Source organism: Alligator mississippiensis, chromosome 4 (genome assembly GCF_030867095.1).
Source record: "Alligator mississippiensis isolate rAllMis1 chromosome 4, rAllMis1, whole genome shotgun sequence".
Taxonomy (NCBI): domain Eukaryota; kingdom Metazoa; phylum Chordata; order Crocodylia; family Alligatoridae; genus Alligator; species Alligator mississippiensis.
The window spans coordinates 103,591,047-103,618,285 of record NC_081827.1 but is presented as its reverse complement, the minus strand read 5'-3'; the positions used below and the strand labels follow the sequence as shown (position 1 = coordinate 103,618,285).

At 43.5% G+C, this 27,239-nt stretch overlaps 1 protein-coding gene across 1 annotated transcript; it reads left to right on the top strand.

The window, feature by feature from the left end:
- Positions 1–399: 399 nt before the first annotated feature.
- Positions 400–26,908, top strand: PWP1 (PWP1 homolog, endonuclein). Its single transcript, XM_006271664.4, has 15 exons — positions 400–515; positions 598–656; positions 5,454–5,638; positions 9,013–9,098; positions 12,248–12,344; positions 12,616–12,726; positions 13,415–13,545; positions 14,647–14,720; positions 16,936–17,032; positions 18,012–18,073; positions 19,620–19,731; positions 21,830–21,920; positions 22,710–22,831; positions 23,534–23,639; positions 24,642–26,908. Exons 1-15 carry the CDS (start codon positions 450–452, stop codon positions 24,755–24,757), a joined length of 1,515 nt encoding a protein of 504 aa, XP_006271726.1. The 5' UTR covers positions 400–449; the 3' UTR covers positions 24,758–26,908.
- The last annotated feature ends 331 nt before the right edge of the window (positions 26,909–27,239 follow it).

Sequence of the window (27,239 nt, the reverse complement as noted above, 5' to 3'; positions counted from 1 at the left end):
TTATATATTACAGTGCTACTGCCCTGCCCCCTGAGGGGCTGGCCAGGCAGGGACACCTGCATTTATCTGCTTATCTCCTCTCAGCAGGGCGCCCTCCCAAGGATCTGGCAGCACCCCAGGGTGCCCAGGCCCCTTGGCTGAGCATCAGTGTTGCAGGCGACCCAAAGGAGACGGCTCTTGTACAGCCCACGTTGTCACGGGTTGAAGCTCGCTTCATCAGACGCGAGGACGGGGCGCGCACGAAACAAAGTAAGCCTGCGCCCTCCCGCTGCCTCATGCTCTGCTTTCTGTCGCCCTTCCCGGCACCCCCCCCGCCCCTTCTCTACTCCCGGGCGCTTGGTAATGACGTCTGACACCCGTTCCCCCTCCTCTTCGCCGCAAAGGTGCCCGTTCGCGCTGGTGGCGTCATCAGGAGCGCGACGGTGCGGCCCGCACGTGCCGCCGGGACCATGCCGAGCCCCGTCACCTGCGCCGCCTGGGTCCGCCGCGGCGTCGCCAAGGAAACGCCCGACAAGGTGAGGCCCGCGGGGTCTGGGGGCGGGGAGGAGAGGGGTCGGCCCGCCCCCGCCCCCGCCTGACGCCTGTTTGTGCCCTCAGGTGCGGCTCAGCCCGGAGCAGCTGAAGCGTCTAGTCGCCGAGACCCAGGAGCAGCTGCGGTGAGTGGGGCGGGGGCCCCAAGACACCCCACCACCGGCCGAATCCAGCCTGTAAACAGAACTGGCAGTGGTGCTGTCCAACAAAGCAAAACAAAACAAAAAGGTTGAGCATCACTGGTCTAGATCACATCACATCAAGCCAATCTCATTTCTTTCCTTGCCAGGGTAAGGGCTGACTAGGAAATGGAAATCAGATGTGATGTTAAGTCAGTGAAGCTTTTGATACCATCCTATGTGCAGCTTTCTTAAGCTGGAGCAATCTGGTCTAGATCAGTGATTCCAGGTCTGTGAAGCTGTAGGAAGGGCCTGGGGGGTTGCACTGGGAGCCCCTCCTCTGTTAATTAAAAGCTGGACAAGGGTACAGGATGGTCCATGAGAAATGGTGGTGGCTGACAGTGTCAAAAAATGGGTCTCATCGATTTAAATGCAACTATGTCAGTGAGTGCCCAGCTGGTTGAAAAACCATGGGCAGAGTGGTTCTCCATGCTCATGGTCTGGCTGGGAGGGTGTTTAAAGTGGGGTCTGGCAGCAGTCTGTTTTGTGCCAGGTTTCAGTCAATATTGTCTTTCATGACTAGGCAGTGGACTAGAAAAGATGCATATAAAATTTGCAAGGCCCCCAATGTAGCAGAGGTTGTGAGCACTTTGGAAGGCAGGCTCTGAATTTGAAATGGTCTTGACAAACTGGAGAGATAAGATACTCAGAAAGTAACAAGATGAAATCTTGAAAGATAGGCAGAGAGTGCTGCACTTAGGACAGAAAAACCATTGCACACATACTACTTTGCAGGCAGTTCTTTTCTATTTTGTATGTCAGAAAAGAGTGTGGAGGTGATTATGAATTCAAGCTAGGAGTGAGCTAGCAATGTGAGGAGCTTGGCTTTGTTTTTAAGGCAGATCTTTTGGGCAGTGTTAATAGGAGCATTGCATGTTAGAGCTGAGAAGTAGTTTTTATGCTCTTCTGTGCTCAGGTCAGGTTTCTACTGGAACACTGCATCCAGTTTTGGTCACTGCACTTCAGTTGGTCTAGGTTTTTCTTAGAATCCAGAGCAAAGCAACAAGAGTGATTGAAGTGTAGAAAATATAATGTTTTAGGAAAGGTTGAAAGCATTGGGTTTGTTTTGTCTAGAAAAGAGCAGGCTAAGAAGAGCATGCAAAAAGTCTTCCAATATGTGAAAAGGGTATTTTAAAGTGCTTTTTTTTCTCCGTAGACACTTATGGGGGACAAAAAGAAAGTTTAACTGGGAGCAAAGTAGGTGTAGGTTGTATATTAGGAGAAGGTTTTGACTGTTGGGGTGGTGGAACATGGGAATGTGATACCTAATGATGCTGTAGAACCTCTTTTATTGGAGGCTTTGAAAATTAGGTAGACCAGTGTCTATAAGGGTACCCTTGATCCTGCTTCAGTGCAGGCCTGTTTATTATGCCAAGAGAAACATGGGCCTAGACCCACCAGGGGTAGTGTGAGCCTCCATTAATCAGGGAGTCCACTAAAGGCACAGCAGTTGATTACTTGGGACAGCTAAGGAGAAAACGGGGATAGGAATGTGGGTCAGAAGTTTGTAACAAGTGTGCCAAGGGAGGACACTGAGCAGAGCACACCAGCCAGCACCCACTGCCCCTCATATGAGTTCCAGGAGCCAGTGGACACCACTGTCTCAGTGCAGGAGATTGCCTTATTCATGACTGGCAGTGGCAATACTGCACATCAAATGAAGAAACCATTTACAACACTGCATGCTAACCAGCCTGGGCCACTGATACTGCAACCAGATTTATGTAGGCAGGCCACTACATCAATAGAGAGGACCAATATTACTGTGGCCACCGAAAGTCACCTCTAATTAAACCATTTCTTTACCATTTCATTTGAGCTTTGCCTTTTTGAAGTCCAGCATGTGCTTTTACATAGAGACCCTACAAAATGCCAACAGTAATTATACTCATAAATCATAATGACCGTCCCCAAAACTCATACAGGGACTCTTAAAAAAGATTGTTCTTCTGTTTCGTTTGTGTTTTGTCTGACATCAGACAGTTTTACCATCAGCTGTTCTTGCAGATTCATTTTTGGCCTTTTCATAAGTGACTATTACTGTTAGAGCTGTGATTCTGTTTCTGATCCATCTCTCGCCTGCACGTGCATGATTAAACAGTTACTTCCAAAAATCTGTTTGTCATCAAAAATGAATTGCTAGCTAACTTGATTCTAATGTTCACTATCTAGATCAGTGGTTCTCAACCTTTTTGCACTCAAGACACCCCTCATAAAATCCCAACTCTTAGCTTTCACTCATTTTTTTGGCTATGGAAAAACAATAGAGGAACTCTTCTGTTGCAAAGAAGAAAGACCACAGGAAGTTGGGATGTTTTGGACACTACAGATTCCTATTTGACCTCTCTGGGTTTTTCTTGTGAATTGCGTATAGGTGTTTACCCATCTAATTGTGCTAAAATTGAGTGGCATCCTGTTGCACACTTAAAAGGCTCTTGTGGGCACAGCATCCTGGTTGAGAATTCCTGGTTTAGATATTTAATACTAAACACAATTTTTTTTTCTCAATTTTTGGGCTTTTGCAAGTTTTATAAATAATCATAGCCTTAAAGTTGTATATTCTGTACTTACTTGATGATCACTTACTGTTATTTGCAGCCTTGAATTTGTAACTAACCTACATATTGCTGCTGCGTATAGATTTCATAGACATTAGGGCTGGAAGGGACCTCGGAAGATCATCAAGTCCAGCCCCCTGCCCCATTTCCCTGTCTCCTTTTCCATTTGAAGCACAATGAGAGAGTTTGAGGAGCTTTCTGTTTGTAATTATGCCTTCAGTTAGACTTCAGGATGCAAGCTTCATGATAACCTCTAGCTAAAAATGCTATGACCTTTTCATAACTTCTTGTACTTTGTAGAACTCATTAGCCTGTCAGCCATTTTATTTCTGTACAAAGATCACAAGTTAGATTCAAATTTAGAATAATTATCCTTCTACCAATTTTTACTCTTATTATAGGAGAAAATGTCATGTGAACGGAAAGTGTTCATTTTATGAAACAAATGACAAAAATAGATTTTCTGCAAGCTCTTTCAAAACTGAAGGACATCTGCATTTCATAGAGTTTTCACAGAGACAAAATCGACTTCTTCCAGTGTTCATTTACGTCAGTGAAGTGGGCATTTTGCATGCCAGAGGTAATAAAATGTTTGCTAGGAAGAAGTCTCTTACGGAGCAGAATTAATGGCTAACTCTGAGGGATCTTCTAGGTCCTCCAGCAAAATATTAAGATAAGTAAAAATTCAGTCAGGGTATACCTTTCACTTGCTGCTCTTCAGATTTCTGCAGGGTTGCCAATGATGGTAGAAACGGAACCATTCAGGGCATTGTTCATTTAAAATTCAGGGCTCTTGAGAAAGAGAAACAAAAATACTGTAGGGCAGCGGTTAGCAACTTTGTGGCTAGGGACAGAAATTTCACATAAACCAGCATAAGGGATTGGAAACCTATTCAAATCTGTAACACAACAGAAGTTCAGGGCACATAAACTGCTTTCAAAATGGCTGAAACCAGTTTAAGATAAATCTGGGTGGATGCGGTATCAGACTTAACTGATTTAGGTTAAAGTGGTGTGTTGAACTTCTGTCCCAGATCCCCTCCAGATTCAAGTTTACTCAGTTCCCCAGCAACCCGGGATGCTTTGCACCTCTCCCACAAACCTCTCCCCTTCCCCCACAGTGTGGGCAGGCTAGCCTTGGCCCAAGTTGTCTGCTCCAGCAGAGCAGGGAGGCATGCTATAGTACCCTCCAGCTTCTGGTCTGGGCCACTGCAGACGTGGCCGCCTTTCCAGAATCAAAAGTGAATGTTTGCTCACTTGCTTATAGGTTCAAGCTACGCATCTTATACTGACCTGTGAAGATTGACTTGATTCAGCCTTGGACTTCTTCTGTACTTAGCCTTTAAAGCTGTGGGCCAGATTGACCCAGTTCAGAATACAGCTGGGTGGGCACTAAGACCTAACTGTAGCTGGTACTGTCGGCCAGGGGAGAGCACCAGCTTCCAAAGCACCAGGTCCACGGACTGGATCAAAGGCTCTGTGGACCACCATAGGTTGCCAACCCCTGGTATTGGGGACGTGGTGTGAAGCAAGTTAATGTTATAGGCCCTTATCTAAGGAAGTGTGTGTATAAGTTGGAAGATGGTAAGAGAGGTTATTGTGGCTATTGGATCATTTCAAAGTACTGGTGAAGTTGTCATATCAGGTAAGAATATAATCTTAGCAGCTGTCTTTTGGATGGAGTGATCTGGAGGCTAGAGAGAAGATTGCCATTATGAAGGTGTGGATGAGGATGTTGTACAGCAAAGACGAGAGCTTCAGCATGTTGTGAAGGTAAAAAGAGTAAGGTTTGACTATGGTTATGGTATATATTAGGGGAATGAGACAGTGAAATGGTAGATACATGATGTGTTGTAATAGGGAGGATGCTGTTGTCACAGTAACAGAAAGGATAAGTGAAGAGAGAGCTGAACTTTTCCATATTAAGATAAATTTAGGCTATTTTTTGTCAGGAAAACATGCATGAGGAAATATCACTGATGGCTGAAGTGCAGAATTGACTGCAAAGAAATGGGGAGTAGAAAAATAGACTTGAGAGCCAATGGCATAGAGTTGAAATTACGAGCAATTAAGATTTTATGCCAGTGTCTTGTCACTGCTTTCCTGGACAATTTCATGAAAAAGTCCTAAATCTATATTTGTCTCCCTTCCCTCTGGCATTTTGGTGTATGCTTATCTTAAACAGAGAAGGAGCAGATGGTAATGATGAAGAACATGAACAGATTGAAGACAACAGCATGGACACTGCTACTCTTGAGGCTGCTAAACCTTCTCGGGCAGATGGAGACCAGGAAGAAGATACTGAAAAGTTGAATGATGATGAGCTGGCAGAATATGATCTGGATAAATATGATGAAGAGGAGAACACAGGTAAGATAAGTCTGTTTATCCTGTCATTGATGCAGGGTAAATGGGTGAGTCTACATATGCACTTCAATGCTTAGTAGCCTGTTTTACTGTGCATTAAAGCATCACAAAAAAACCCATGAAAGTATGCTAATGCACAGTAAAATAAGCTACCGAGGATTAAGTGTCACTTAAAAACCAAGCACATTCATTACTGTGCATTAAAACAGCCTAATGCACATTTGTTTAGTGCCTCACATTAGAGGGCGCTGTGCCCGCCTCCGTCCAACTAAGCGCTCCAGGGCAGCCTTTGCCCGGACTATGGATCGCATCTGTCCCAGGCTCGCGGGTGGACCCCACAGGCTACCCCTGCCAACGTCAGGGGGACCCCTTAACTTTCCTGCCATGACTTTGTATGTTGCTTCAGTGGAGGGGTTCCCCCTTGGGGCAGCCTCCCGGATCGTCACGCCTTCCGGCGGGCATTCACAGGGCTCCGACCTCCCCTACACCCTGGCCACTTGCCACCTTGGGCTGCCGATCTTCGGGCCCCTTTGGTGTCCTCGGCTCCTCCCCAACTTCTGCCTATGGCTTGTCAGCCGCGCGTCTGTGTCTTCGGGCCTGGTGTTAGGTCCATGAAGTCCCACGGCCTAGTCCCTCCAATAGGGCTCCCTATCGCCCTATACTAAACACCCTGTGACGTGATGTGACGTGCCTGACCACCACCGTGATAACTAAGGCCTCTAAACTACTGGGCCGAGAGACCCAAAAGGGTGCCTCTGGCCCCTGGGCCGCGTGGATTGCCCAGGGCTCGGGTTCCACCGCCCTGGCGGCTCACCCCACTGGGGTGTTAAGCCCCTGCCTCTTCCTGAGGCCACTATGGGCCGCAGAGGTCCACTGTCTAACCCCACTATGGGTCTTCGGCCGCCCTTCTGCGCAGCCCGACGGGGCCCCGTTGGGCACTCCCTCTCGTTACCTCTTCTCCGAGGCTCCCGTGGAGACTCACACCTGGGTCTCAGCGCCGGCTTGCCCCGACGCTGCTCTCTGGGTTCCCACCTCTGGATCCTCCATTGGTGCTGCCGCTGGCTCTGCTGCAGGTGTACCTGTTAAGTCCCCTGTCGGCACTGCTCACAGCTTTCCTGCCGCCCCCGCGGCTGACGTCTCTGCCGGCTCTCCAACCGGCTCTGCCTCCGGTGTCGCAGCCGGCTTCCCTGCCGGCTTGACTCTCTGCGTTACAGTTGGCTTCCCTGCCGGCTGTGCTGTCGGCTGTGTCGGAGCCTCTCCTGGCTCTGCCCCCGGCTTTCCGCGCTGCCGGGCACGGCGGCTGATTCCCTCTGTGTGAGGGCTCTTCCCTCCAGCCTCCACACATCAGCCGCCCCGCCGCATCGTTGGGGCCGCTTTTTATTTCTCCCGGGTGGTGTCTCCTGCCCACGCTGCTCAGCCGCAGCTGTATAAACGCACAGCTAATCACCTTCACCAGTGGTTTCGTCGCTCGCGTCTCCTCCGGCTCTTCGGGCTCTGCGAGAGGTAAGTGGGGCTCTCTTTCAGCCCGGGGTCCTCCTGCCACCCCAGCTCCTCTGGGACAGGCACCTATAGACGTGTAATTACAGCACGTCAGATTGGACTCAATTGAGTCTGCTGAAGCGTGGCAATTACCATGCTCCAGCAGACTCCAGTGTCACATGTATCAGCGTCCCTGCACTGAAAAATGGCAGTGGGGTTGCTTTAACTCAAGCTCATTCGACAAGGCTTAGTTAAAGCGCCCCCACTGCCATTTTTCAGTATGGGGACACTGATGTACATGATGCTCTGGGAACTGTAATTAGAGTGGCTTTTGGAGCCGCTCTAATTGAAGCCGCCCCCTCCCCCCCCCCCCCCCCCGCCACTCTCTGAGCATATGTATAAACACCCAGAGGTACTAAATTTAATGTGCATTAGGAAAAGCTCCTTAATGCAAGCGTAGACGTACTCAATGAAAAATAAAGTGTGCCTCTTACGTTAGGTCAGTGCACCCATCATTAATACCATAAAGCTTTTTCAATTTTCTTTAGTGCAGCAGTTCCCAACGCAGTGCCCACGGGTGCCATGGCACCCCCCCCTCCCCCCCAAGGTTTATTCAGATGCCTGCATGCATTTTCGTGATCAGTAAAAATCATTATTCCAACAAAAAATGCCGTCACTGTCCATTGAACTCAGAACAGCAACACTTCAAAATTTTTTTTCACAGGCTGTACGTAATGGCTGCCAAAATGAGACTGAGTCAGTCTGCCTGATGCAGTGACAGAGTAGTGCTTACTGCTCCCTCCCCAAACGAAACTATGTGTGTACGCATGTCTGGGATTCTAAATTCAAACTTTTAATATATATATTGGTGCCCATTGCTTTTTCTTTTAAATTCAAATGTGCCCTTGGGCACATAAACATTGGGAACCCCTGCTTTAGTGAGTGTCTGATTTAAGATGCTTTCAGTGTAAACATTGTGGAAAAGGCTGTATTATCCTATGCTCAGAGATTGTTACATTCTATTTCTTCTCCTTTTAGTTTCCTAAGTAAAAGGCTTTTTTTCCCCAGCCCCTAAGGCACTCTGATTTTTCTTACTTAGCAACTGGTTGCTATTAGTTTATTGGCATGAAAATAAATTGGTTGCCACTGACTGGGCCATCATTTTATAGACAGAGGGTGTGCGTGTGTGTGTGTGTGTGTGTGTAAATGCACAGTTTTGTTAGAGCCAATTAATTGCTTAACCAACAAGCCCGGTGATAACCAGTTAGTTTACCAGTTACTGAGAACTTTTACAATCTTTTCTTCAATGCCTGATGAAGGGTGTTTGTGCCCAAAAGCTTGCAATCAAAGAATTTTTTTTGCAAAAACCTTGTTGGTCTAATAAAAGATATCATATCTACTACGAGTCCTGATTGCCTTTTCCTCTAGACCAGTACAGCTACAAACTGGATACCTGGTGCATGGCAGGGTGTACTCGGGCAGTGAAGGGGGAAGAGAACCTACACAGTGGGGAAGGGCAAGGGGGTCTCATACCCATAGCCTATGAGGTTAAGAAGGAAAACAGCAGGTGGCTTAATGATTCATCAGTTAAACAGTTAGCTGTTCCTTCACATCTGCTCCCTCCCTTCCAGCATAGGGCTTTACCTGGACTGTGTTGTCTGGCTGGGCTAACCACTGCCTCCTTCCTCTCCCCACCCCAGGGCCCTGGGATCTTGAGGTTAAATGGGTAATTTTTTATAAACTATATTTACATCCCTAGTTGGAGGGACTTCAGTGTATGTATCCCAGCTTTCACATACTTGGCAGAAATCTGTAGCTATGTACTTTTTCATTTGATTTTTGTTTGCCAAGTAATATTCCTCAGTAAGTAGTAACTGATGCTCTGAAATTCTCTTTAGATGTTGGGAACCTTGAAGACACTTTAGCTGGTCTTACAGTATATGGGAGTAATGAGCATGATCCTTACATCACTATTAAAGACACTGTAAGTATTAAGACCCGTAAAGATTTAGGCATCTGAATTAAATAAACTAAGTGTTGGGTAAAATTTTGAAGACTGCCTGACTACCTTAGAATCCTAAGTCCTAAAAGTCCCTGGGACTTCAGGTCCTATGTGCCTAAGACTAATTTTGTTTACATGCTTGTGAAAATTAACCATTAAGTCTTGTGATCAAACTGATCACTCTTACTACTGACATAAGGTTTTCTCTTCTGTTTGTTTTCACTAATTGTAATGGCCACATTTTGGGAGTGCTGGTACAGTAGAGGGTATTCACATGACTTGATTGCACTTTTAATATAGTGCCCTAAGGACCATGGCTGACCAAGTAGAACTTGAACTTTTATTGGCTAGTATTGTCACGTAACAGCCAGAATTCTTCCTTGCGTCCTGCCAGCTAGATTTTCCCTCTAGGTGTGGAGGCTCTTGTCAACGAATGCAGACTTTTCTGGACAGTGGTGTCTACTAGGTCAGGGCTCATGCACACCCTGCCTGCATCTCTTATCTTCTGCCCTCCAAGGCCTATAAGGGAATGCAGCCTCAAATTCCATTCCAAAGTCCTTCCGACTCTTTCGGACAGCAACAAAAACTCGGTGATCTGCAGGGATCCTGGTTTTCTTTGATTTTAAAAAAAAATTCAAAATTCTCTGCTTTAACAAACACCCAAAAATCCACATTTTTTCATGATTAAAACAAAACACCACTACATATTATTCAAATGGATATGGCGTTTTGTTTTAATCATGAAAAAATGTGGATTTTGGTGGGGGGATGTTTAAAGCAGAGATGTTGTGGGGTTTTTTTATCAGAAAGAACCAGGATCGCTGGTGATCTGCCATGACTTTTATTTGTTTAAGCGCATTACTGTCACCTGTTTGGTTTAGAGTTGATCAGTTTTTGTCATGTTTTTATATTTGTTCAGGGTTTCTTCGAGCTTCACTTTTGCATATATAGAGCTCCTTTCACAAGAAGTTTTAGCCTCTAGATCAGATAATTGGTTTGGAAGAACAGTTCAGTGACTAAGTCATGTCCTTCAGGATGTAGATAGTCTTGTCAATTATCTGGTGGAGATCTGTGCAGAAAATCATCTAAGAGATTGTTATAATTGCAGTTCTTCCAAATGATTGCTTAAACACTCCAGGCAGGTCCCCATGTGCAGTCAGGTTCAGTTTGTGGTACCACAAATGTCTTTGTGGCACTGCAGACCCTATGTGGTGAATGTTCAAATGTACCCCATGTTGCAAATTTGCAGCATGGTGTTAAAATTTGCTGCCAGGATTTCCTTGTAGCACACAACCAACAGCACCCCCCCCCCCCAAAAGACCCCAACAACAAAAAACTGAGAAAAAAGTGGAGGCTGGGCCATCCAAAGCGGTGCTGTGGCTGCCGGCCAGGCCTTTGTGCTGCCCTATCTGTGCCTCTGCTGCTCCAGGCCACCACTAGCCCCAGCCTCCAGCTCTTTCCACCACTAGCCCCAGCCTCTGGCTGAAGAGCCGGGAGGAGCTGTGCACCACAGTGAAGTGCACGTGCAGGGGCATGCGCTGCAGCAATTTGTGCCACTGCAAGCACGTGCCTCTGCATGCCTGGCTATGGCCTCCATGTCCTCCTTCTCTGTTTTGGAGTCTAACAAGGAATCTTGTTAGACAGATAGGAGCTAGGTTTGTACCTCTCTCTCTGAACAGAAAGTGCTGAGTGTGTGTGTGTGTACATTAGTGTTGTGGATAGTCTGCCTTGCATAGTCATCTGGTTGGCTCGCTGCTTCTGTGAGTCTTCAGCATGGCATTAGAGAACAGGGAAACTTTTCAAAAGTTGAGAGAGGTGATTAGCTGTGTTAGTCTGAAATCTGGCGGAAGGCAGGACAGGGTACCACCTTGGAACTAATTCGTTCAGAGAGGCTTTAAGTTTTCATAGACAACAGCCTACTTCGTCAGGTGCTGTGAAATGGATTTGCAGAAAGCAGGGGTACTAAATAGAAAGGAATAAAGTGATTTAAACACAAAGGATAAGGGGGAGGGGATGCTGCTGAGAGAGGCAAAAGTTGGTTAAAAAAAAAATATATAAGTGGTTATAAAAGGGGAACTTCCTGAGAGATTCAGAAGGGCAGTAACTTTGCCTGGCTTTGTAACTTCTTTTACAATTGCCAAGGCTTCCTGACTTCCAGATAGCTCAGAAAGGTGTCATTTTGTTCTAGCATCTCAAGTAGTGAATCTTGTAGCTCTTCTGCAGGATCTTTATTATAAGCTCATGGCTATTTTATGAGTAGCAATGTTAAAAGCTGGGTCTTGTGTTTATTAAAATAAACACATTCAAGCAATTGCATAGCTGCCTGTACCAGCCACGGATCAAAAATTTACGTAGAAAAACATATATGCGATGACAGAAAACTAGATGAAAGTTTGAAATGTGAAGGCAAAAACAAGGCATTGCAGGGGTTTCAGGTCTGAGGTGATGGTGGCTTGTTTCTGGGGTACCAGTAGATGGTGTCAGTGAGACTGAACCTCAGCACTATGCACAACTCTGGCAATTCCACTGTTTGAAAGGAATAAAAAAGAGTCTTCAAAAAGCAGTAAAATGAGTGTAGTTTCTGTAACAAGGTGAATGTGCCATTTGTGAAGTATTATGGCTTGTTTTAGAAAGTACTTCCAGTAATGGCCAACACTTGAATTCATTTGGAGTAGCTTCCATTATCCATTAGCTTTATTTTATGCTAGTCCTGTTTACTTTATAGAGATGTTTAAGGTTTGTAGACCTTTTGGGAAATAAATTGCCCATGTGGGACTCTTATCACTGAGTGGTTGGGGAAACAGTGTCTGAAATGTGTGTCTGCGAGTCTGGAAAGGGTTGAGGGGTGGAGGAAGCAGTTAGTGCATTGTGTTGGGAATGTTTTGTAAGAAGTTTTCATGTGCAGTACCCATGTGTCCTTTAAATCCATCTAGGCCCACACCAACATCCCTTCTGTCCATTTAATAGTTATCTAGCCTCCCTGCTCTTTGGCATCTTGGGGAGGGGTCTCTTTATTTTACTGTGTAAAATGTCCTCAAAGGCTTGACTTTCTGATCTTTCAAAGAGTTAATATCAAGCCGTTTCAGTAAATTTCAGCAACTTTTTTTCTTCTCTCTCCCCTCATTGCTTAGGACAAGTATGAGCAGGAAGATTTTTTTATTAAGCCCAGCGACAATCTTGTACTTTGTGGCCGAGTTGACAAGGACCACTGCAATCTAGAGGTTCATGGTAGGTAACCAGTTTGTTTATAACAGTAGAGCCAGAAAATAGTTTGCTTTCCAGGCTTGTTTCTTGCATCTTTTTAGGATTGCTTTTATCACTTGATGGCACACTGAGGCAAAACTCTTGAAAGCATCACAGTTTGGAATAAAAACTGTTTGTTTCCACGTTTGGGAAAGTTAGTATTTGCTTTGTTAGTTTGTTTGGGAGTATGCCATGTAGAGTTGCTTGTTTTATCTTTCCCATTGGTGTAACAAATGCTTTTCAAATTCTCTTATAGTTTACAATCATGAAGAGGACTCATTTTATGTACATCATGATATTATCTTACCTGCCTATCCTCTAAGTCTGGAGTGGCTAAACTTTGATCCCAATCCTGAAGAAACTCCAGGTAAATATGTTTTGAGGATGCTGAAGGACATCCAAGCTATCTAACAGTAACAATTTTTAAATGTGACCTACATAATTAACTTAGAGCTGTGACTAAGTAATGGTTTTCTTTCAGCAGTATTAGCACAGAAGTAAAACCAAGACACTGAGAGGAAAAAACTAATCATCTAGGTGAACCATTAATTTTCTACAGCAGGAGATACTCATTTATGTTTTTCCCCCAGCCTTTTACTAATGTTATGTCAAGTTACTTAAGTGAAATGCCAGTGCTGATAGCAATAGCAAACAATCTATCTATCTAGACTAAAGGAAAACTTTTTTCACCTTTGCTTTGTTTGAAAATGGTGGTGGTTTTTTTGTTCAGAGAAGTAATGACCCATCCACTAAGTCAAACGTAAAACTGGGTGACCATTTTTAAATGTTGCCAGGCTGTACTTTTTTCCTGTTGTTGGAGAGTTCATTGGATGATAAATTGTATTAATAAGGAGTAAATGTTACAAGCAAAATTATATCTTTAAAATCACTGTTCATCAGGTGTTTTTTTTTTCATGTGCTTAGAGCCTTTGATAGATATATGGACATAAATATAAAGTAAATGTTGAAATAAACTACTTGTCTTTATAATTGTTTATTTTTACTTTCACGTAAGCCCAGGTAACCTTGCTGTGATTTTATTTTTCCTTCTTCAGGGAATTATGTTGCTGTGGGTAACATGACTCCTGTTATTGAGGTGTGGGACCTTGATATTGTAGATTCCTTAGAACCAGTCTTTTCCCTTGGAAGTACGAAAGAGAAAAAGAAGAAAAAGAAAGGAAAGAAGGTAATGAAAACACCGACTAATCTGCTTAATTTGGAAAGTGTTTTGGCAGGGATCACATTGGTGTCAACACTTATACTATGGGTGCTCAGCCCCTGGCCTGTGGGCCAGATCCAGCTCAGGGAGCTATGCCATTTGGCCCATAGGCATCCTCATGGCCCCCAAAATTTGGTGGCAGAGGGGATTGGTGGCAGCAATTGCCCTGCTGCCAAATTTCCAGACCCTTGGAGAGCCCTACAGGCCCGATTAGCACACTGGATCAGCATGCAGAGAGGGCCCAATCTGATGGTGCAGGGCCCTAGGGAAACGGCCCAGGGCCCTGATCTTGTGGCAGGCCAAGTGAAGGCTGTGCAGGGTCCAATCTGGCCTGTGGGCAGGCCCCACATCACTCATCTGGCCTGCTGCACCAAAAGGTTGAGCACTACTGGCTTATGTGATTGTAATCTCACTGGTGTACAGGTAATTAAAGAAAGCACATCTGCAAGAAATCAAGCTGGTTTACTGGTTTATTCACGGTTCAATTCAGAGGCTTACATTCGGTATTTTTAGTGTGATTCAGTGAGTTGGAAAGACTTGAGGCTAGGAAAGATCAGGTTGACAGCAGTATTGCAGGCACAAACACGTCACTGTAGTTCCTTTAAGGCTTTTTGTATGCACACAAATAAGGAATTTAAAGACTTAAGTGAACATGGCAGGCTTTGGAGCTTAGCGCTCTCCTTTCTGAATTTAAAGGAATTGGGAATTACTTGTTGGTGACTCCGTAATCACTGGGGAAAGATGGATGGGTGGCAAAGACTGCAGAGTGGGTGCAGTAGGTAGGAGAGACCCAAGGAGACTGCAGATCAGTAGATGAGCAAAAGAATCTATGCCAGCTGACTGAAGGGAGTAGCCACTGTGGCGTGCTGATCAACCAAAGAAAGAAGTAAGCTGGGAAGAAGTATTGTTGAAACAGCTCTACATAAAGAGAGGGATACAGCAAGCGGGAGAATGCCAAAATTGTCAGCTCAATGCCTGCTCTCATCTGACTCACAAAGGGCACACTAAGAAGTTAATGGAAAGAAGCTACATCATTTTAATGTTGCTTTAAACCATATCTGTGTGCAGAGTTCAGCTACAGAAGGAAAGGTGGAAGGGCATACTGATGCAGTTCTTGATCTTTCATGGAACAAACAAAGCAGGTAAAAGACTTTTTTTTTAATTTACAAATATGGAGATTGAGAGTTGATTTCCCCCCCCCCCCTGCATCTTTATTCATCTGCATCTTGACACATACTGCACAAAGCTCAACTGGACAGTGCTGAGGTTGAGCACAATGGAAAAGTATTCAAAAATACAAATCGCAAAAATACACCTCCTCCTGCTTTCAGGTTGGGCAAGTCTCTGACTTGACTTGCTCTGACACTTCAGAACTGTTATCTTTGGCTCATCTTTATACACCTGCTGCAGTTTGCTCCACAGCATAAACTAGAGTAGCCCAAAGACTATTTTACTTGGCAGCTGCAGTAAGTGCCCTAAGGCACCCCTCTGACAGACAAGGGTGACTGCAAGAAAGCCCTGGTCCTGTCCCCCACTCCTTAGGCTATGTGCCCTCTCTCCTTTCACATGTTGCCTCTGTGTCATGAGCCAAAAACAGCAAGAGGCAGTTAAGGAGCCAGTATATGTAGATACAGAGTAGTTTTTCCAACTCCTGTGATTCATTTTAGCAGAGGGCATCTTCCATTGTGTGCTATGTCCATTTTAGGATGTCCCACTGCCAGAGCTACCCAGAGCAGGTCAGTCACAAGGAGGAGAGTTGGGACTGGGTCCAGTGTACCAACTTGAGCAAAGAATTTATTTTATTATCCAAGTTAGTTTTTTTTTTTTAATAGTGCAACTGGTTAGGGTCCTCAGCACAGACCTTGCAAGTATTTTTTTAACTAGATACAATGTGATCTTTTTCTGCTGTCAGACCCAGTAGATACATACACCTGTGTTGTTTTGCCATACTTCTTTTTCAATTAGTATTAGCAATCTTAACTGAAAAGTCCCTGTTATCCAGACATTAGAGAAAAGAAAATTTCTCCTAAAGAAATGGAGCAAACCTATGAAGAATGATTGACTTTTAATTGACCGTTGCTATCTATTACAAAAAGAATGGGTCACATAAATAAGATGAATGTATATTATGAATCTGGTAGCTCAGTCAATCGCATCCAGTTTAGGCAACATTTCTGCTACTATTCTTGCTGATATTAGTAGCACATAAAATAGCTTTTATGTTGATTAAAGTAGTTTATCTTTGCAGCAGTCCTAACTGACCTTTCTGTATCATTAAACAACTGAATAATGTGACTGGCATTGGTAGTTTTATGGTGCACCAAGTAATAACTTTTTGATGATACCAGTATGTGATTGTAGGAAAAATCAGTCCTGAATCAGGAAATCTGAGTGCAACTCAAGAACTCAAAAAGCAACTTTCATATAACATTTGAAATTGCATTTTAAAACTTTAGACCTACTGTGCCAGTTCCTTATAGAAAACTTCTACCACTGGGCCATAACAGCAGTATTTCTGGGATGCCCTTGTAGTCTGCACTCTGTCTTCTGCAGACAGCTTGTGGGGGTGGGGAGGAGGATGGGATGGGATGGGACATAATTTTGCTAATGAATATCATCTGCCATTCATTCAAAAATGTCATTCTAATTAGGGAGGGATCAGGGAAGCTTCAGACCCTCTTAAAGTACAAGATCTGTCACCTTCAGAGGAATAGTTGTGACCTTGTGCATTTTATAATTCCCTGGCAGTGTGGTTTGGTTTTGTCTGATTTATAGGTTTTATTTCTGTATATGCAGTTAATATACAGTTAATGTCTGAGCTTTGATCCTATGGTCTAACTAGAATTTTCGTTGGTCCTTTGACTTCAGTGGGATGATCGACTTGAACAAGAGGCTTCCTTTTCAGCCTCTCCATTACTTATTTAAGTTAAAGGCCCAACATGACAAGCCTTTGCACAGACTATTTGCTAAACATGGGGCTGGGGGAAGGAGAGAGAAGAGGAGGAAGGTTTGCTGCATGAATGATAGACAAATCTATATTGTTTGGCCTATATTTGAAAATATTGCCTTTAAAAATGTGTGAAAAGTAATTAGCTCTTAAACTTCCTTGCTTTATAGTATTAGAATTGTATCACCCACTGCAGGATATTTTTCCGATGAAACTGTATCTGCGGTACACTACATGTCAGTCAAATAATAGCTTTTTTGTATGGGTATATATAACTTAAATAATAGATACTAAGAAGGCTGTAGACTCTAGACTAGGACTCATTTGAAACCAGAATCAGGCTCTATATGTCTTTATGGCCTGAGGCACGCATAAGCAACCTGAAGTTTTTCCCTTTGATTTATTACCAGAAACGTTTTGGCAAGTGCATCTGCTGACAGCACTGTCATTCTGTGGGATATGTCCCTGGGTAAACCAGCAGCAAACCTGGCATTGCACACAGACAAGGTATGTGAATATTGGTGTATTTCCTATGCTGTAAAATGTGGGGGAAAAACATGCTGAAATCTTATTACATTGGTAATATTGAGCTCTAATGTTACAAGGCTGCTTTGCTTGCAAACAAATGTACAAAAACTCAGTTTTTTGAATGAGTTGTTTTTATAGGTATAAAGCTCTATGGTCTTTGTCAAAAGGCTTGCTTGTCATATCCTTTCGAGAATTGGAGGGAATAACTAGTAGATGTTTTCAAGCTGTCATAGCAAACCTTTCATAGCTACATAAAATCATCATGACAGTCTTAAAAAGTGGAAATGTAAAAGTGTTGCAGTAAGCAACGGTAAAATAGATCCTCGGATTAGGTCAGATTGTGAGCCTCTCCTATAAGGGAAAGTGAGAGCTGAAACATGCACTCACCTACCATAAGTTAGTTTTATTAAATAACCCTTGGGTATCATGGTGGGCTGGCTGCCTTATTTTGGTCTGTCTTATGCTGCCCTTCCCAACAAAAGCTCAGAGATGTATAGACCTCTTCGTAAGTAAAATGTGAAAGCTTGTTAAATCTCAAACATCTGCCTGTCAACACAGTCCCTGCCTTTGGCAAAATTCTCTTGTAACAGGAAAATATATATTAAAATAACTTATTCATCTTTTTTTGTCATACTGGAAGCAGATACCTTTTTATCTTTCAAATATTTTTGAATATCCTTAACGTGAAGAGGATGTGACATGCTTTCTAGAAAGCATTCATACTGGCTTTGCCTCTGCTGAAGTCATCTTGATGCTAGTTAGGAGGAACCTAAAATAAAAAAATGCTTTGTCAGTATTTCTTAACATGCATTTTGTTTTTACAACAAGCTCCTGAGGTACCAAAAAGTGTAATGGGAGTTGTGTGGATTAGTGCTGTCAGTTAGCCTGTCAGTATCAATTGTATAGATGTACTGGAGAAGTCTGCATCAGTGTTAAAGTTTTCTTGCTGTCTTCTTAGGTCCAGACTTTGCAGTTTCATCCATTTGAAACACAGACCCTTATTTCTGGATCTTATGATAAGTAAGTGGGGAAATGTTTGTTTTTTCACACATTGTATATAGGCAGGGCTGGTGATACCAGCAGTTATTAAAATTGCTTGATACTTCTGTGTCTTCCTTAGTTTATAACTTTTGTCAAACTTCAGTCATCTGGGCTGAGCCTTTCCATACCATTTCCTGTCATGGACTGATTTTTTTTTAAGGATCCAAACATTCTGAGAATGTTCCTTGATATTTCTTAACCTTAGGGAGCTTGACTTTGCTGCCTTAACATATTTGAACATAGATTTTCTTTTGAGAGAGAGATGCACACAGGTATAGAAAATGTTCAGAGAGGAATATAGAGGTCCCAGTTTTGATGTACAGTCAACATGCAGGAAGTAATGGAGTCTGATTAAAATCTGTCATGCTGTTTGCTTGTTTTTACACTTCTGGTTTCTTTGGCTATTCTTTTGGCTTGCTTTGTTCCTAACACTTGCAGTTGCATGGCTGTCCTTCCTGTTCTTTTTTTTTTTTTCATGGTGATAGCCACCTTAATTTCACTCTCCAACTGCAATTTGCAGTCCCATTTCTGTTCTGGTATTTTAAGGCTTTGCTTCTGTGTTAATACATTATAAAGTTATTTCAAGAGTTAATTGCATATTTTCTTTTGCTTTATTTTGGTTCTCTAACAAATGTTTCAGATGGCTTCTTGGATGAGTTTTGCATTTCAGTTCCCAGTCTCTCTCTCTCTGCTTCCAACCACTTGTGCAATGCTGTGAGCTCCCATTGTGGCCTTCTGCAAAGTATCCTGGGACCCAGACTTAATTGAAAGGGATTTTTTGGGGGGGGGCGGGGTGGGATATCTGAGACATGAAAAGTGTTGAAGCATCCTTTTAAGAGCTACTAGCTCGAATTGTGCTTCTGTGATATTGTTGATAGAGGTGAGGGATTCAGATCAGTGTTCTTTGCTTTCAGTTGTAGGCCAGTTTTGGTGTTAATGGAGTTGAAGAGGTTTCTAAATCAACAGCATCTTTCTTTCATTAACAGTAAACAGCTTTTCACGCTTGTTGTCACTTGAAGAGCTGCTACCCCATCAGGCTGAGCACTAGAATTTTCAGCATCCCCCCAAGAGCCACTAACTCCCTTCTGCTCTTGCTTCTTCTGAGAGCAAAATTTCCACTTCTAATGCTTAATTCCTTACTTAAAGCCAATTTGAATATACACTGGTGTGTGTCCTCCATTCATTTGGTTTCTTTATTGCAAAAGGAAATTAGTTATGTTTGTATTTTAAGGCATTGTGTGTAGCTTCCTATGGGGTAAGTATATTGCATAGTGAACATATTAAAACAAATGGCAGAATTGCTCCCGGAACCCAAGACAAACACTTTGAACACGCATGTATCAATCTTAGCCTCATCTGATTTGCTTTTTCAAAAATGAATGATAAAATCTAAATATTTCCTGTCTGTTGAAGTTGCTTCCATTATAGTTCATGAATGACTATATTTTAAACCAGAGTGAAAACATTGGTAGGTAAGAATGATAAAGCAGGCTTCACAAAGTGTTCTGGTGTGATTTTCCTCTAGATCTGCTGTTTTGTACGACTGCAGAAGTCCACAGGATAGCCATCGAATCTGGCGGTTTAGCGGGCAGGTTGAGAGAGTAACATGGAATCACTTTTCACCCTGCAATTTCTTAGTGAGTATAACCGTGTGTGTGTGTGTGTGTGTGTGTGTGTATTCCTCCACCATTTCCTACCGTTGCGCTTTACCTATTAATGAATGCTTGTGTTCATGTATTCAGCTACTGCTATGGACTGTCCACGATCTGACTAAATGGATTAATGGAAAGTCAGGCACCCAGCATTCCACACCTTATGTCAGTGATGCTCAACCAGTGTGCCATGAGATCCTTTTAAAGGTGCTGCAGGGTGCCATGTGGTATTGACACTGTTAGGTGTGCAAAATCCTACAGGTAATTCAAAGAGAAACCCAAAGAGTTCAAATAGGAATCCAGAGTGTCAAAAGTATTATGACCTGTTGTGGTCTTTCTGAGTTCTTTCCAGCATTGTCCTCTTATGTTTCTGTAGGCAAAGAGGTGTGAAAGCTAAGACCTGGCATTTTCTGAGAAGTGCCTTGAGTCAAGAACCACTGTCTTAAATATACTGTACATAGTTGTCAGTTGACCCTTAATCAGGAGTTTGGTACCTTCTTTCATGCTGGTGCAGCTACAGCACTAGCAAATTGGTCTACAGTGATTGTTTCACCCTGGGCTTCTTTCAGAGTCACAGTGTCTTAGTGCCCAGTGATGGGGATGCAGTTTCCTATGCTGAACATTGTGTTACATTTAACTTAATCCAGAGATGTTACTGAGGCTATTTGTCAGAATTGCTTTTCGTAGTGTGATAGAGCTGGAAGTGAGCACTCCCTCCAGCTCAGACCGTGTGCTGTGTTTGCAGTCCCTCTTCCAAGGAGTTGTCCCACACTTGTCTGACAGTAAACACTTGCCCAGTGTGCTAGCCAAACTGCTCATTCAATTGAATGCAGAGACACTGGGGTGGGGTCCTTCCTAGGTCCACTTTGTTCAGCTATGTTTGTCGTCAGAGCGGTTAAAACCCCTGGACAGTCCAGCAGCCCTCAACTTCTCCTCCCATACTACAACTTAACATCCTGCATCACTTCATACTTCAGTCCTTCTAAAATCATGTGCCCTGCCCCGTCTCCACTCCATCCACTGCCACAGTTGTTCTTCAGTCCTCAGCTCTCCATGGCGTCTCAGAGTGAGGATCACCTTGCCTCCTGCTGGTAGATGAGAGCTCCTGGTGCTTTGACTGCTTAACTGTAGCCATAAAACATAAGACGAGATAAGATCTTTCCTGTTCTGCCTGAACTGATTCCCCTGCCCTGCCTTGCAGCCTTCAAGGAGGTGGAGCAAGAACTTTTGAATTCTAGCACAGCCCTCTTCCTAAGTTTTGCTACAGCCTCTTTCTTTTGCTACTTCTAAATGGTGTTCCCCAATCCACAGCACACTTGGGATCTTTGTTTCAAAGGTCAGGTGCAGTTAAAATGTAGTTTTATGTTAATATTTAATCCCTAGAGGTTACTGTCTTCCTAGGTGGTTGAGCTTGTCAAAAATATCTGTAAATTTGACATTTTGATGGAACAATGACACAATGACACAATGTTAACAATTAAATATTAAATAAATACACATTTAACATTAAAAGTATGTCATAAACACACAGTTTTAGTCTCCAGTTTTATTCATTTCTTGCTTCTGTGCCAATAAACGTGCCTGTTAACATCAAGTCTGTTGGGTTTGTGAGGTGGATGCCTCTCCTATAAAACCACCAACTCATTTTGCATAGACCACTAAGCAGCCATTAGATGGCAACAGCTTTCAGTTACAATGGACTTGTATGCATTTGAGCTGGCAGGTGAAATACAAAAAGCTCTGGATCTTATTATTTGCTGTCTGAGTCACCCAGGAATTCAGCTAGGCCAGCTACCTAAGTGCAAGCTGCTTCCAGATATTATTTAAGAAATGTGTTGTGCAGTATCCTGATAGTGTCTGCACTGCAGCTTGCAGTGTAGTGTAGAGATACCCAGGCAAGCTTGGATACTGGGAGCAGTCCAGGTGTGATAGCACAGAACTCTGCCTGGCCTAACTTATCCTGTGTATAGAAAACGTAGACATCCTAAATTGCATGGGTTTTAGATTTAGGTGCCAAACCTTGTTTGCTTCAGGTGAAGTCATGTGGTATTACCTTTTTACATGATAATCATGTTTTCCCTAGGCTAGCACGGAAGATGGCTTTGTGTACTGTTTAGATGCTCGTGCTGATAAGCCAGTTTTTACTTTGAAGGCCCATAATGAAGAAGTATCAGGTAAGCTGTGTGTCTTTTTGTTTTCCGTTTAAAAAAAAAAAAAGTTAGTATCCAGTCAGAAAATTGTCATATAATTGGCTACATAGATAGGAATTTGAGAGAAGCTGTGGTTTCTCATTTAGGAAGGAATCTTGAGTAGTAATTGTGGTAGCTGGTCATCTAAATATGTTGTTTTTGTTAAATGAGTAACTCAAGGGCTGTGTATTTTTGACACCAGTGCACTTTTCTCACTAGCACAAACTGTAAGGCTGTCAAAACAGTTCCTTTTGTTTGGGTCACATTGGTTAAGGTAGTTCCTGTAAAGTGGTTTTGTGGGGGAAAATGAGGGTGAACTCTAGAGTCTAACAAGTCGAGATTAACACCGGAACACAGCCTGGATCAGTGATTCTTAATGCACATGTGCTCTGGAGTCAACTCGGTGATGGGCATGTAGTCTTGAACAGTGAAGGAAATCTGTCTGGCAAATGACAGAAGAAAGCCAGTCGGGGATATCATTAGCAGCAGAACTGAGGGAGTTGGGCCATAACTGTTTTGTGCAAGATATCTCTTACTGCCAGAAAAGAAATAGGCCCACTCCTGGGATTCCCTTCCCACTGGGTGGTGGTCATGTCACAAGATTTCCATTAGGTTCCTGTGCCTTCTTACTGGAACTGACTTCAGCATAAAGTGTGTGGAGAGCATGAGTTGTTCGTTCTTTTGACTTCCACTTTAAAAAGTTATGCGGTATAAATGGGTCTGTGCCAGTTTTCTGAGGCTTTTGAATTAAGCTGACCTGATCTTACCTTTCAGGGCTACAGTTAAGCAGTCAGATCAAAGGGTGCCTTGTGACATCATCTGCTGATAAATACGTGAAAATTTGGGATATACTTGGAGACAAACCCAGTCTGGTCCATTCCAGGGATATGAAAATGGTAAAGTAACATCCTAAGAGAGTTAATATATAACCTTGTCTAACGGTTTACTTCTGATATTAGCCAGGCTTCATTGTTTTGTTTTCAATAACACTTCATATCCTAAAAAAACCAACAAATGACTCCGAATTGAGGGTCTTGCTCTGAGTACTGTTCATTTGCATCACCACTGGCCACACATTACGACATATCACGGGCAAGTTTTGCTTCAGTGCCTTGGTCGCAGAGTTTTGGAGCAGAACCGGAGCATTGGCAGGGTTGCATACAGATCTCTAGGGAGTTCTTAGCTATGCCCTGCCTGGTTCATGGAGGAGCACTGGTTTTAGTTCTCTAATGAGTGCATCCTGCTGTTTCAGTTTTCTGTAGAAAATCATTTAAGGAAATTTCAGAGGATTTTCAAGCTTGTTCTGCTTGGTCAGAGGAGGTGTCTAAGATGATACTGATGGCCCAGCTACACATTCAAATTAAAAGCCAGCTGTAGAGTTGTTACATTTTTTCAAGCACTAACTTCATAGCTAGTTGGCTGTTTTTTATAGCTAGAGATTCATTTTTATCACGTAATAATTACTTTGCACTTCTGGCTGGTCTCACTTTGCACGTGTGGCCAGTCTAAATTTATTGCTATTGATAAGTTAATTGCATGATGTAGTGCATAGCAGGGGCCTGACCTACCAACAAAGTGTACGTTTCTCTTCTCTGTAGGGCATCCTCTTTTGTGCAGCTTCTTGTCCAGATCTGCCATTTGTCTTTTCTTTCGGAGGGGAGAGAGAAGGGCTACGAGTGTGGGATATCAGCAGCATCTCAGCAGGTAACGTTCTTGATTGAAGGCTTCATGCTTCCTTTTCCCCTCCTTCCCGCACCCTCTGCTGAGTCGCTGGTTTTTGTTAATACAACAAATAAATAAGGGTGGGAGAGCATGAAATGAAGTGTGGCCAGCACCTGGTTCTGCTGCTCACAGCATGCCAGGCACATAGACCAATTATGGCCCTGTGGAATTGTAGCCCCAGTGAAGTGGGTACCTTGATCTTGTGCTCTGAAATACAATGTTGCCCTTACTCAATACTAGGCTCTATTTCCCAACTATAAGATTTTTTTTAAATTGGAGTCTTGAATTGAAACTTCCTGTATTTGGCAGAAATTAATGTATTCTCCTTTGGCTTCAGGCATTGTGTCTGATGTGCATGGATGCCACTTTGCCATGCAGAACAGCATTTAACATGGAAGATCTTTGTGGTTATTGGCATGTTTTGTCTGGCAGCACACACCTTTAACATGAAATCCTTGACTGCCAGTTGGTGGGGGTAGCAGTGGGACCTGACACGTGGCCAGTTGCATTGTTTTAGTATGTAAGCCAACAGTAGCAATTTTGAGGATTGTCTCTAGCTGCTTTTGGAAAGCAAATGACATTTTAAATTGGACTAAAACCAAAATTCTAAACGTAATGTGTTGGTCTGCAAAAAGTCAATAGATCATCAAGCATGAATAGATTGCATTCATGCACTTAGAATTGGTATCACTCCACTTTGCTTGACCTGAAGATGATCTTGAGGAATCACAGACCACATGCAGCATAACTACAAAATGGCAGCGAGCGGTCCTGTGCGGGAAGAAATAGCATGCCTCCCTCTTAATGTAATTAATTAGCAAAGATGTAGTTTGTCTTGTAATGTAAGACTTGGGACCCTGTGGCTGGGGAAGGGGGAAAGCTCTCAAGACTGCTTAACTAAGTTTTAGATTCCTGTCTTTTGTTAAAGAAAATCCTGCCCTTTTCTGCGTGAGGCATTTATGTAATCTCCCATTTACGTTGCAGTGAATGAAGCGTTTGGAGACAGAGAGAGGCTCGTAGTTGCCAGTGCCAGCTCTGCAGCTAGCAGCTCCCTTGCCAGCAGTAGCAGCAAAAGTTCAGAAGCAGCAATGGAATCATGACCAACGGAGCCTCCCAAATATACTATGCAAGTGAAAGCAATAAACCAGGGTGTACATAGGGACTACGACGAAATATCTGCTCTGCACAAAGCTCGATTCATTTCCGTAAATGTTTCCCAAAAGAGTGGATGCAATCTGCAGCGCTTTCTCTCATGAGAGGAAAGAATTGCCTTGTGGCTCAAATAGGAGGCAGTCAAGAGGTTCTGCTTTTCTGCCTTTCCCATAGACAGTGAAGGGTTAGGTCACTAACTCATGAGATTGCCCATCCCTAAAATAGTGGAGATTTGCATCCCAGACATGCAAACTTTTATTTGTAAAGTGGTATCTCTAGCACAAAAGCATGGTGCTCCTCTAGGGGGTACATGGAAGTATTGCCTTGAAGAAAGAAATCTCTTAACTGCATAATGAAAATGCTTATCCTGAGTCGTGGGTCTTAAGAAAGGTTTTCAAAGTTCACTAAGCAGATGTGAAATCTCTTAATGTTTCTCTGTTGGGGGATTTTCATCCCCAGGTGGGGCAACTCCAGCCAGTAAAGGGGGTTGTGAAGCTTTGAATATTTTCCTCTAGTGTAAAACAGGAAATTCTGCATTGGTGCTCTTCACACAGTTTCCCCTTTCAGATTGTGGAAGTCACAGATGGCAGAGATACACCAGTATGAACTGTAATGCTTGTACCGAGGCAGTCATGGAAATTTTTGATCATTGAAGAATAGGTCACCACCCTGGAAGGTTGAGAGATGCCCCCTGAGGACATTGGCAAATATACTGCCTAGTTGCTTTAAAAGGGGAGGGAAAGGTACTGTTCAGGAGTGTGCATCAGCTGGTACAGCTCTCACATCTGTATGATCCTTTATTGATGCAAGTGAATTAAATTGGCCCAAATTTGACCCTGAAGGAAGCAGGGTTAAAGCTGCAGCGGTTTTGCTACACTTGTATCACCACAGAATCATAAAGATATAATTGTTGCATCACAGCAGCTTATGCTATTATTGTGTGGCATTGATACAGTTCTTACATCTGTCTGTGCCCCTGTAATGTGAAACAGTGCAGGGATGAGCTTTTTACCCCACAGCCATCACAGAAAGTTATGGAGATCCTCTTTTAATGCGGTCTTTATGCCACTTGCTGAGGTGTATAAAAACATAATACATCTTTCCTCAGTTAGGGGGAATAGAAAAGTTTATAAACATTTTCTGCCTGGTATGACTTGGAGAAGCAGGACTCGGTGATCTGAATGCCGTATAAACTGTAGCTTGCTTGGACTGTTTAATAAGTTTTAAAGCAACAGTCTGGCTTCATTGTGTCTTTCTTTTTTGTTTGCTCCATTCTTATTTTAAAGAGACTGTACCTATCTTTGTGCTGGCTATAACTAGTGGGAGACTTCCACTTCAAAAGTAGATAGGAATCGGGAACTTGCTCCATTGCCTTTGACCTGACATGGCTTAGATCTTTCCCTTGACCACAGAAGGGTGGGGCCAATGAGTTTTTCCAAGTGACTATAATGTGAAAGGGGTGCTGGAGAAGTGCCTGGAAGTGCCTAACCTGTGGCCTTGCAGCCAGTGTGCTGTCAGGCAGTCAGCGAGGTTTTTTAAATCCCCATCTGTGGTCCTGGCCCTTGCCAGTATATTTGTTTTATTTGGTGACTATTTAATGCAAAATGAAGAGACCTCATTGGAAGGAAGGCCAAAAGACAGGATTTCCTCCGTGTGAGCACAGTGCTTATTTTGCTAGGGCATAGTGCTCCTCTCACCCACAGCAGCCACAATGATGGGTCAGGCACAGATAACACCTGGAATGCTTAAACATGGTTTAAACCAGATGTGCACAGCCTTACAAACCTGTTAAATCAGTTCAACTCTGCCTGGAATGGTTCAAAAAGACCTGGAAAATCAAGTATGACTTGGAAACCTGTTCACTGTTTTGGGTGGACACCAAGCATCCTGTGACACTGGTCTGATCAGCCCTCCAGGCAGCCCACATTGCACTGCTGCTTGCTTCCCACCAGAAACACACCCCTGCACACACTGCTGCTGCAAGTGGCTGCTATGGTACATATCCAGAACTCTACTACTCGCTTTTTTTCCATTTTGTTGGAACTTTTTAACACTGAGCTCCCTTGCACTGTTTGTTCAATAAAAGCTTTTTAACAGCAGCCCTGTCTTCACTCCCTACTTGACCACAACCCCTCCCTATACCCTGCCCAACTCTGGCCCCCTTCTGCCACCTCCTGCTACTCTGTGCTCCACCTTGTTTTCATGTCTCCAAGCATAGGGCTGCAGGTACTTGCTTGTGCCACCTGCGCTGCTGATGGGGCTTAGCCTAGGTCCTCAGGTATGTAGCTGCTCTGGTGCTCACGGGGGACATTCTGCCCCCCCCACAACTCCAGATCCATTCCTGGCATCATCACTGCCAGGTGCATGGGATGATCATGTCAGGGAGAGGGTTAGAGAAATGCAGGCCCCTGGCAGGGGTCCTAAGGAAGA

Bases quoted from the DNA above. Each gene is read 5' to 3' on its own strand.
- PWP1 (XM_006271664.4), top strand. From the start codon at position 450: ATGCCGAGCCCCGTCACCTGCGCCGCCTGGGTCCGCCGCGGCGTCGCC. The intron at 5,639-9,012 runs GTAAGATAAGTC...AATTCTCTTTAG, and splicing joins TGATGAAGAGGAGAACACAG to ATGTTGGGAACCTTGAAGAC. The intron at 13,546-14,646 runs GTAATGAAAACA...ATCTGTGTGCAG, and splicing joins AGAAAAAGAAAGGAAAGAAG to AGTTCAGCTACAGAAGGAAA.